The sequence below is a fragment of the Ascaphus truei genome, chromosome 1 (genome assembly GCF_040206685.1).
Source record: "Ascaphus truei isolate aAscTru1 chromosome 1, aAscTru1.hap1, whole genome shotgun sequence".
NCBI classification, from domain to species: domain Eukaryota; kingdom Metazoa; phylum Chordata; class Amphibia; order Anura; family Ascaphidae; genus Ascaphus; species Ascaphus truei.
Genome location: NC_134483.1, coordinates 135210596 through 135222949, shown reverse-complemented (window position 1 = coordinate 135222949; position 12354 = coordinate 135210596). Strand labels below are relative to the sequence as shown.

General features: G+C 40.3%; 1 protein-coding gene across 1 annotated transcript in view; it reads left to right on the top strand.

Annotated features, from left to right (window-relative positions):
- MUSK (muscle associated receptor tyrosine kinase) overlaps nucleotides 1-11983 on the top strand; it is a 238647-nt gene extending 226664 nt beyond the window's left edge. Inside the window, exon 17 of the mRNA XM_075595218.1 lies at nucleotides 8389-11983. Within this exon, the coding sequence (XP_075451333.1) occupies nucleotides 8389-9071 (683 nt within the window). The 3' untranslated portion in view covers nucleotides 9072-11983. The remainder of the gene's footprint in view (nucleotides 1-8388) is intronic.
- The last annotated feature ends 371 nt before the right edge of the window (nucleotides 11984-12354 follow it).

The window sequence follows — 12354 nt, the reverse complement described above, 5'->3', positions numbered from 1 at the left end:
AAAAGTTGAGACAAAAATCATGTGTTTCTTTAACAACACGTGCCCAATAAAATTGTGTGTGCTTTAAGTACAGTATCATAATCAAGGAAATGACAGAAACAGAGAGGAATGAGGTGGGTTGCTAATGTGTGTATGGAAAGGGAGTGCAGGGCAAGAAGACATTCTGTCTTATACGATTTGACCTGGAAAGCATTAACTGATTGTTACAGCTTTCCAGATGTACAGTAGATGCTGACAAGTTGTGAAACTCTTGAAGTACACGTTGTAAGATCGTTGTCTTGGGCATATTTCACATTGGCACCTAACATGCAATTAATAAAATGAATATTTGAAGGCAAAACAAAAACATATGTTTGTTCTCATAATTCAGTGGTGGTGGGGGGGGGGGATAGTTTGCGTCTTTACTCAGGAGAATACATTTTTCACTATTGCTCATAACTTAAAGACAAAAATAATAATAAGTTAGCTTTCATTTTGAGTATGTTCCATGTCAATGTAGACCAATGACTATTTGTTTTTGTAGTTACAGCATACACTCACCATCACTTGGCAACTGTAACTCTATAGTTTCATAATCTCATCTTCAGCAACAAATATTTCCTAAAACTGAAACCTTGCTTGAGAAGTCACTGTATTCTTTGGTGTATTCCTTAGAACAATCTGTTCAGAATACTTTGTTTTGCCCCATGGGTTTTCGTCTGTTTCCATGATACCAATCATCTGTCTTTATTTAGTAAGCTTCGCTGTTGATGCTGCTGATTTTATTTTAATATTCAAGATCAATGTGTCCAGTCATAATAGAGTGAAAAAAAGGTGATCTGCGCTCAGAAAAAAATGTGAAAGAGTGCTAAGGTATTTATAACCAACCTGTGGAAAAGTGATTGACAGTGTATACACTCAAACTTAAGTGCTGTGGTATTGAACAAGTAAATAATAAACCTGTGTTGTATGGAGGCAGGTGCTGCTGTGCTCGTGGGATGGCTACGCAAACCGATAACTAATACAAGAACGTTCTTGTCCAGTCATAATATTCTGAATTTTAAAAAAAATTACCGATAATATTATGAATTCCTATCACAGAATCAGGAAATGGTCCCATACAATGCACCTACAGTAACTTCTAGACATTGTTTGGTGACATTCACAATGCAGACTCTCATCATTCTGTATCCCAAAGGAAATTACTACTTGTTGCAGGGTATATGCAACCACACGTGGGTTTCTTGAAAAGGCTTATTTATTGAGCCTTAAAAAATACAGCACACAAAAACAAAACAGCTTCTTTTCAGCATATAAAACAGAAAAAAAAGTCCTGAGCTGGGCTTGGCCCTTTCCCCAACAAGGGCTGTTTAGATTCCAGCGTAACAGTACAGCAAACAGTTCATCATAAATGTATATTGAAAACAGACCTTATAGCAGTAATCCTACTTCAGCATTTCAGTACTCTCTCTGGTTCAGACAGGCTGCATATGTGTGCAGCCTGGGGTTTTTAAAGCTCCTTGATGAGGCAGTTGGGATCTGACTAATTAACCAGACCTCCTAGCTGAAATGCAGAAATAAACCTCGTCATTGCTGCAATGCAGACCTAAACATAGGTCTGCCAGGCATAGGGCTGGTGACGTTCATTCACTTGTCACACTACTCCATTAGGAGTAGACACAGATCTGTTGACACAGATTGATTGACAGGAACTATGTTATAATTTGTGGCAGAATTGTGATTGGGCCCCTATTAATGGTGGTTCCAGTGATTCATAATTAGTCCTCACTGTTATCAGGTCCATAATGTTGCCTTAAAGGAAAAAGGGTTTGAGTAGAAAATGAGAACAGACTATTTCTATTATAACACTTTCCTATAGATCATATTTATCTACTAAAATAATAATTAAAATAATAATGTGATTAAACAAAATATCAAAACTGTTTTTAGTATAGTCCACCAATTTTCCTACTACTGTAATACAGTATGTTAGTCAAAAGTATTTTGTTTTTTGCTAATAACTTAATGTGCTTTTAATATTTAGCAGGAATGCCCTGTTTTTTTGTAATGTGGGGCTCTTTATTTAATTCTTTAATTCTTAGTGGGAGATATACAAATAAATCCAAAATCATCCAAAGTTATGAAACTGTATGCTTTTTGTGCTGCGTGTGGATCACTTTCAATGTATGTACAGTATGACTAAATATAGATTATTATTCACAACATGTTGTTTTGTTGGTACAGTATATAGCGGTGTCTACAGGCATACCCCGGTTTAAGGACACTCACTTTAAGTACACTCGCGAGTAAGGACATATCGCCCAATAGCAAAAGGCAGATCGCGCATGCGCCTATCAGCACGAACTGAACAGCAATACCGGCTCCCTACCTGTACCGAAGCTGTGCGCAAGTGGTGACACTATAGAGCCTCTTACAAATGTGTTATTTACATCAGTTATGCACATATAGGACGATTGCAGTACAGTACATGCATCGATAAGTGGAAAAAACGTTGTGCTTCACTTTAAGTACATTTTCACTTTACATACATGCTCCGGTCCTATTGCGTACGTTAATGCGGGGTATGCCTGTATATAGATGTGAAAACTGATCTAAACACATTCATGAAGCAATTTCATAGTTTAATTGCAACATTCTCGCTTCATGTGTTTAATGTCAGTTGCATTCCCTTGTGTTCACACAGTATTGTTCTGTGCATTCACATGTTGCTTGTTATGTGTAAATATCTAGAAATTGATGAAAACTGAAACCTGGTACCCCAGGACTTTTTTCGTATCATCTTCAATCACAATGTGACATATTTTTAGAAAATTGCACTATTCCTTAACCAATCAAGGGGTAGATCCTCAGAAGTCCAGTAAATTGACTTAACGAGACATAAACTGAAGTTAACATCCGTTAAGTGCTAACGGAGATCATCAAAGCTCAGTAACGATGCGTTTAGTGGTGTTTTCAGCCATAACAAGCCCTTGTGTTACTATAACAATGGATACCCATAGAGCTCTGTTATAGTTAACACAGGGATTTAACATTCTGTTAGTTAGTTAGTTAGTTTATAACTAAAGGTGGCGTTATTCACATACAGACCTAAAAATAGGTATTTTTCAGGATCTGGATAACTGTAAGACCACAGTAAGGTATTATTTAACTTTCATATTGTTATTTACATGATTATTTTCCTCTCCTACTGTATCTTCTCTCTTTCTTTTTTTTTTTACTTTAATTAAATGCCTGTCCAGCGTCTGCATGGCAGTAACACCACCTTTGATAGGCCATTGGTTTTGCATATATTTAGCTTTGGGTGTACCCGTTAAACCCAGGGAAACGAACTGACATTATTGTACCTATTTAGGTAACATCATGTTAGTAGCCCAGACTTAACGGTCTTATGAAGATCAACCCCTAATGACTTTATTAAATAAACCCAGAAAAGTCTGATTTTTCTTAGACAAAAAAGGATTTTGCCTAATTCAATAAAAATTAGATCTGCATAAAAATCAGCGAGAACAAAAAGTGCATTTGAAAATTCTAATAAAATACCTGACAAATAAAAATAATGCAGCAGCACTCCAGTGATCTTAAAGAGACAGTCCCTATGGCACGTAAAGAAAAATAATATATATTTTTTGTTTTAATATACTGTATGCAGACTTTGATGACCTTAATTTTAAACTAATTGCATACTGTAAGCTGCCGATGCATTCGTTCTCCCAGTGATCGATTAGCAAAGATCCTGCTTCCCAGGGTTCAGAGGGGAGGTTACAACCTGCTCAAGAAATCAAAGGGTGCTCAATATATTAAAACTCATTAAAAATGGCATTGAGTTGAATTTAAAAAAAATAATGCAGTATGTATTATCTAATACTACGGAACTGATTTATTTAATAAAAAATATACAGCTCAGCTCTGTTATAGCGCGGCCCTCAGGGGCCACCCGATCCGACCGCCCTATAACTGGGGTCGCGCTAATTTTTAAAACAAATTGCCGCTGCGCGCCCGATCGGGAGGAGGGGGAGGAGGGAGGAGGGGGTGGAGTGAGGCACCGGCAGCCCTACATGTCCCCTAGCAGCCACTGTAGTTCTCCCAGCATTCCCCGCACTCCCCTCAGCAGCTCCGCACCATCCAACCACGGATCCCCGCAACAATCCTCCAGCCTCGCACCGACCCCCCTATTCCCCTCCCACCCCCAGCCTCGCACCGATCCCCCCCACCTATTCCCCTCCCCCCCAGCCTCGCACTGATCCCCGCACCGCCCCCCAGCCTCGTGCCGATCCCCGCGCCGACCCCCCTGCCTTGCGCCGATCCCCCAGCCTTGCACCGTTCCTCCCCCCCCAGCAGCCCCACGATGCCCCCAAAGGTGGGCTGTGATATCAAAGGTAGGGGGGGGTTGTGTGTGCGGTGTGTAGTGTGGTGTGTGCTGTGAGTGTATGCAGTGTGCTGTGTGTATGTAGTGTGCTGTGAGTGTGTGCAGTGTGCTGTGAGTGTATGCAGTGTGCTGTGAGAGTATGCAGTGTGCTGTGAGAGTATGCAGGGTGCTGTGAGAGTATGCAGTGTGCTGTGAGTGTGTGCAGTGTGCTGTGAGTGTGTGCAGTGAATGTATGCAGTGAACAGTGAGTGTATGCAGTGAACAGTGAGTGTATGCAGTGTGCAGTGAGTGTATGCAGTGTGCTGTGAGTGTATGCAGTGTGCTGTGAGTGTATGCAGTGTGCTGTGAGTGTGTGCAGTGTGCTGGTGAGAGTGTGCTGTGTGTGCTGTGAGTGTGTGCAGTGTGCTGTGAGTGTATGCAGTGTGCTGTTAGTGTGTGCAGTGTGCTTTTAGTGTGTGCAGTGTGCTGTGAGTGTATGCAGTGTGCTGTGAGTTTGTGCAGGGAGTGTATGCAGTGTGTTGTGTGCTGTGAGTGTATGCAGTGTGCAGTGAGTGTACGCAGGGGCTGTGAGTGTGTGCTGGTGCTGTGAGTGTGTACAGTGAATGTATGCAGTGTGTGTAGTGAGTGTATGCAGTGTGCAGTGAGTGTGTTTAGTGTGATGTGAGTGTATGCAGTGTGCAGTGAGAGTATGCAGTGTGCAAAACATTTTTTATTTTATTTTTTAATTCGGGGTCCATGCTCAAACCGCTTTATCTGCGGATCCGCGTTATAGCAGACCGCGCTATAACGGGGTTGAGCTGTACATGTAAGATATTGAATAGATGGCTCCTTTAATCAATATAAGCTCAAAATATTTATTCACAGCATGATCAATGTTTCGGTGGAACCCTTAACCTTTGTATTTGTCTTGACAAAGGTCTAGGGTTCGAACAAATGTTGTTCATATGGTGAATAAATATTTTGGATCTTTATTTATTTAGACCACTGTAGTGCTGCTACATTATTTTTGTTTGTGACTTAAACAGGTTCTCCTGCTTGGCAAGCATGAGTTGATATGTACCCATGTCGGTAAACCTACAGTGCCGTAAGTGCTCCTTTTTCTGGTCATTAAAATACCTGATAAATAAAGCAACAGACCTACATCTTGGAATGGAATTTATAATATGCCGGCCTATCCAAGGGATAAGTCCAATTTATTAACTAGGATAGATTTTATATGCACTGATATATGAATGATTGACAGGCATTTTAGCTGTGTAAAAACTCTTTGACAATATAAAAGCCGAAAAAGAACACTGATAATTTACCTGAAAAATGCTCTTCACAGTAACTAAATACCGGCTGTATTGAAATTTTTACCAAGACAGCTTTACAATTGGAATTTTCGGTCAAAAATAAATAGATTTTTTTGGCGGGTGCTATTTCGGGTATCTACTCGCCCATTATTCGATTAGGAGAAGGCTGCATCTTTTTTGTGAATCCAAAGTATAGAAAAATACTGTAACTGTACAGTAACTCAGAGCTGGGCCAACTGTGGATTCTGTAACTTCATGCTACCAAAGCACACATTGTGAAATCTATTTTTATTAAGGAATGGGGATTACAAAATCAACATCAGACAATTTAGATGCAGTGAGATCACCAGCCTGTGTATGCAGGGCTTTACAGTATATAATACAAGACAAATGCAATACCCCCTCCCCCCCCCCCTAATGGAGATCTGATAGTCTTGGTAGTGTTAGTGTAGGATGGTGCTCACCTGTAGGCTCCCAGGAGGTCTGAGTCTCCACAGTTAGAAGTAGGTAGTAGGCAACAGGACAGGCTTTCAGTCTTTGGTGCAGTGCCCCCATCCTGCAGAACTCTGCCAGAGGCCGGGTTGCATACCTACAGGAACCTTGTCAGTAGCTCATCCAGATAACAGGAACAGTACAACAGGGTTTATTGCTGGACCAGCTCATACTGTTCCTTTTTCATACCACTCCCATGCAAGAGAGGTACAATGTAACAGGTGTTCATAGGACATATCCTCGCAGCTTGCATCTTGCATCATGGTCAGAGCATGGCTCGCAGGATGGTTCCCTTGACTAGGCCCCCAGGAGCTTGAGGCCTCTGGGCTAGTCCTTATCCCCTTACCCCCTGATGGGGCAAGGTACAATCCAGCCTGCTCCCTAAGGAACAGACTATATGGAACTCACATAGAACAGACTCAATTTGGAAGGATGCCATGTTTAATAGCAGGGGAGGGTCCCACTCCTAAGCTCCGGTAACTGGGCAGCACCACTCCAGTTTGCCCCCCCCCCGCCCCGGCACATGCTCCAATGGTTTCCAGACTGCACCTGGAAAGCGATACAAATTAACACTACAGTGGAGAGACTCACATGCTGGCCCATGTGAGAGGAATTTAACACCAACACTGCTTGCTCTTACCGGGATTTATAATTTCAGGGCCAGAAAACACATAGCCGGGATACTGGGCTACACATAATAGAGGGAAGAATAGCACAAACAAAACTAAACAATAGGGAAAATGAGTTCCTCGGTCAAAGATCTTATAATCTAAGTGGTACTGGGACTTCTAGAGACTTAGAAGTGCAAATCTAAGAGGGCAAATCAGTATGTAAGAGTCAGGTAGTTATTCAATAGTTAAGAGAGTCAGGTAGTTATTCAACACCATTTTAGTAGATGAGGTTGAAATAAGACATACGTCCATCAAGTTCAACCCATGTTAAATGTAGATCACAGATACATATCCTATATTTGTACAGGTATTTACAGTATATTAATCTAGAAGAAGGCAAACAAAAAAACCCCAGTGAAACATTATCTAATGCTGTCTCATAAGGGGAAACATAAATTCCTGACTCCAATAATGACAGACAGATTTCTTCCTGGATCAACATCTTCCCCATGTTTACTTATTTGGTATATCCCTGTATACCTTTCCTTTCTAAAAAGATGTCCAAACTTTTTTTTAAAAGATATCTAGTGTATCTGCAATCACAGTCTGCATAAGTAATAAATTCTACATTTTAGCTGCCCTTACTGTAACGGACCCTTTCCTTTGTTGCTGGTGAAATCTCCTTTCCTCAACCTTAAGGTACGACCCTGTGTCAATACAGGGTATCATAGTACTGTATGTATGAATGTACAGGTATATCTTGATATAATATTTATTATGGACTGCCTTGGAATGAATAGTGAAAATGCGTTGTTATAAAGGTAACTTTCCAGGTGGAACTTGAAGATAGGAAGTTAGGGAGCGAAAGAGATGTTCACAGGTAGGTGGAAGTATGAGATAAAGATTTAAGGTGGGATAGTGCAGTAGAGATGGGTGGGACATGGAGAAGACAACATATAGAAGAGCAGAGGAGGTGAATATTGCATCACATATACAGTAGTGGCTATTTCTAGCAGCACTATTGTTGCATTTAGGACATATTTTAAAGCCTTGTATTTTAATTATTTTTATATAATAAAAAATATTTTTAACTCATCATTATACCATACATCATTCTTAGGGTGAATTCTCAAACCTATTTACGCATTCATGCACATTTGTCATCCCTTTCTTTTGAGTGATATCAAGTGTATATCTATAGGGGATCTGCTTCTGAACCACTGGCCCATCTGGACCATGTGTCATTCAGTTTTTTTGTGTTTTGTACCTAGTGACAATGACATCCGAGGCAGGAAAATAACAATCTGATTGATTTATCCGCTGTTTTCAGTTAGAACATTTGGATTTATGCATTTTCATTTTCCAAGCCTAGGGAAGTGTTGAATACACAGGCTTAACATTTAGTGTTAATCTTTGTTTTTAGAGAACAAACTGTGTATCACTTATGAGTCTTAACGCTATTCTTTAGTAGAGACAACATTGACAAAAAAAACTTCACAGGCTCTTGATCTTGGAATCAAAGAGATAGGTTACTACATCAATGTCAAAACATCTCAATACCATTCTCAAGTTATTAAACAATAATCATAATGGCTCTTAATACCTTGCTTGTTTTTTCTTCTAGGTGTGTGTGCTGTTGGGAAACCAATGTGCTTGCTCTTCGAATATATGGCCCATGGAGATCTAAATGAATACCTGCGACATCGATCACCACGAGCCCTAAGTAGCATAAGTCACAGTAGCCTTGCCGTAAAGGTCAGGTTGTCTGATCTGAATCCAGCTCCACTCTCATGCACTGATCAACTCTGCATTGCCCGTCAGGTGTCCGCAGGAATGGCCTATCTCTCAGAGCGCAAGTTTGTCCATCGAGATTTGGCTACTAGGAATTGTTTGGTTAGTGAGAACATGGTGGTTAAAATAGCAGATTTTGGTCTTTCTAGAAATATATATTCAGCTGATTATTACAAAGCAAATGAAAATGATGCCATTCCAATCCGCTGGATGCCTCCAGAATCCATCTTTTATAACCGTTATACATCAGAATCGGATGTTTGGGCTTATGGCGTGGTCCTGTGGGAAATATTTTCATACGGCATGCAGCCATACTATGGAATGGCTCACGAGGAAGTCATCTACTATGTCAGAGATGGGAATATCTTGTCCTGTCCAGAAAACTGTCTATTGGAGCTGTACAATCTGATGCGCCTCTGCTGGAGCAAGATGCCTACTGATAGACCAAGTTTTGCTTGCATCCATCGCATCCTGGAACGCATGTGTGAGCGGGGTGTTTCTGCTGTTCATGTTTGAAGAATAGTTGTGGTAATAAGGAATAACCATTCATACTTCCATATCCTCTTCTGTGCCAAATATTATGAGTATCCATGAGGTAAAAAGTAAAACTTTGGCACACAGTAGATCTATATGAAGGCACCTGAAGTGAAGATGATTTCTTAAGATGAGTCTACTATGTAATCAGTGATGAGTTCGTATGGGTTCTACCTATGCTATAAACACTACATAAGGAGAAATTGAGAGGTGGGAGAAGTTTACTAAAAATATCCCATTTATGTTTCATAAAGAAGAGTTTACATCATGCCAGAATAAAGCACAAAAGCAGCCCCATCAAGTTCTTTTGTCAGTTAATGAATTAAAGTTGTTACAGGGTTTCTACTATGGTGAAGGATAAACATTGAGGAAGCTGAATAGTAAGCTGTTTCTCTGTGCCAGGCAAAACTTTGAGCTCCTTTCAAATGATGCTCAGAGGCATCTGTGACATGTAGTAGCAGCATATTGAATATGGGTCTGGAATCAAATCCACAAAATAAATATTTCTTTCTATTCTCTGATAAAAAGTTTGCACAGACCACATTTTACAAAAAAAAAAAATGTCTTGCCAGACAGAGATGCAAAACAATCCATTGGTACCCCATTCATTCCTATTCTTTTATAAAGAAGGCATAAGAAAACCAGAAAATATTTGTATTCATTTTAGGATTCATAGTAAAATGTTATAATCTATATCAAAATACACTTGTGAACAGTTGTTTGCTAAAGATTATAATGATGCAACCAGCAGCGGATTTCAAAATCCGCCTCCCCTAGTCACCGCTATTGCGACTACTTCTTTACCTGCCAACCCCCCGCTTCATCTGAACCGCAGCGTCAAATGAAGTCGTGGACGTCACCAACGTGACATGCACGGCGTCACGTTGCCATGGTAATGTGATGTCATTACATCATTTGACGCTGCGACATTGCATTGCCATAACGAGACGCCATGACGTCACGTTGGTGATGTCTCTGGCGTCATTTGACGCTGCGGTTCAGAAGGAGGAGCGCGCCAGGTAAGGAGGCAGCCGTAACAGATAAAATTACTTCCCATTAGGTTCCATTAGGAGCGCGGCAAAAGTATATGGGGATGGACATTTTTGCCGCCCTATGCCCGGGCCTAACGGAAAATCCACTACTGAATGCAACCCTATTTAAGTGCAGTAATTTAAAATGTTAAATAACAGCAGTGTGTATATGCATAACCCATTCCATGTAGAAAAATAGGATAAACAACTCTTCCATAAACTATTTAATCAGAAGTCATTCTTTAAATCCTAAATGAAGGGCTATTCCCACATGCAGTATATATCCACGACTCTAAAATTGTAATTGTTCTTAGGATACAATTGTCTCAGTAGGACAAAGTGGAACAGCACATCTAGGCTGTTTCTAAAAGTATTAATTGGCAAACAGACAATTAATTATATGTAAAAAAAACAACAAAAAACATGCATGGCAGAGGCATAATGGAGCTGCAAAGTGTATAGGTTTATTGACAATGAGCACAGGGTCCATACATATGATGTCCGCACTAGTACTTTTATATTTACCTCCAGTATATACAGTATGCCTTCTATCTTATACACAGATGTATCTTTTAGTTCCTGCTTAAACTCACATCTTTATTTGGTAACTATCTCAATACAGTGTTATTACTAAGGTTCATCTTTAGTCACTTGATATACTCATTCAACTTGTCACCAAAATGTAATCATTCATTGAACTTCATTATATTAATTACTATCATAGTGAAGTCTATAGACCAGTGATTTTCAACTGGGCTTCCACACGCACTGCTCAAGGGTTCTGAGGCCAATGGGAGGGGATTTAGAACAACTGTTCAAACTGTCCCTGGCCTAAGGACAACCCATGCAGCAGCGGTGGCCTGGCGACTCCCTGGCAGTGGCAGTGGCAGTAGCAACTCCTTAGAATTAGGAGCCGATAGTCGGGTCTGCTGCTCGATTGGAGGAGGGAGCAGAAACTGGCACAGCACGGGAGGCGTCCTCGCCCCAAGGTTAGAGGTGTTTCTGTGTGTGTGTTAGTGGGGGACGGGAAGAGAGAGAGAGACTGGGAGAGGGAAATAGAGAGATGGGGAAAGGGAAAGAGGGGAACAGAGAGAAGGGCAGACAGATGGTGAGAGAGAGAGAGAGAGAGAGAGAGATTGGGAAGGGGGAAGACAGAGATGGGGGAGGAGAAGAGGGAGATACGGGTAGGGGAGAGAGGGTTGGAATTTCCCTGAATTTCACAATATAACTTTTTGAGATGTCTAGAATCAGGGCCGGTTCAAGGGTATTCAGCGCCTCCCCCCTCCTGAACCTCTGACAACCCTCCTCATCCTCTCTCTCATCCCCCTTCACATCCTCTTCTCTCACCCCCTTCTTATTGTATTTTCTCTCTCACCCCACCCCCTCATCCTCTCTCTCACCTACCCTCCTCCTCTCTATCACCCACCCTTCCTCCTTATCCTCTCTAAATCCACAAAAGGCATATCTACATTTTTGAGACCGATCTGCGGAAATCCAATCCAAGGTGGATCCAAATCCGCAAAACAAATTTGCCTATCTCTAGTGATGCTCATCATGATAAAAATCTACATACTATTCTATACATGCATTATTACATGCAATTTATACTCCATTTTTTTGTATTCTGTCAATGCATCAAGATTCTTGCAAGCTTACAGGATTCCAATTCATGCTAAGTACTGTATATCTTTTATGGAAGCAATCCCCATTTACTGTGTTGCTTTTATTTTATCATAATTACTAGTATTGATTATTTCCACAAATATAAATTCCTTAAACTACTAAGCAACAATAGACTAATTTATGTTTTTTTTTTATTTTGTTATTTGTATTCGTCACATACAATTATGTTTTATTAATAAACCGCTGTTATTTCACAAAATGGATCTGTCTTCATTTTACATGTGGGCAATGAAAAACGTCATCAGTTATTTATATATTTAACAGTAAGTGTCCATAGTGCATTACGAAATTAGCTTGTAGCTGCTGTAAATATTTGTATGTTTATAATATAATAAAATATATACAACGCATACATAAATATACTGTGGCCATGAAGTTTTACTGTTTCTAAATATGTGTTTAGCAGCTCTGACAGTATGCTAGGCACCACAAATTGTTGCTAAAGTTTGTTTTGGACAGTGTTAAGGCATTTACAGTAGGTAACAATAGGACTAGTGCAAGGTCCGTGTTTAAAGATAAGTAAATAATGGACAAAGCAAAACCAACAGATC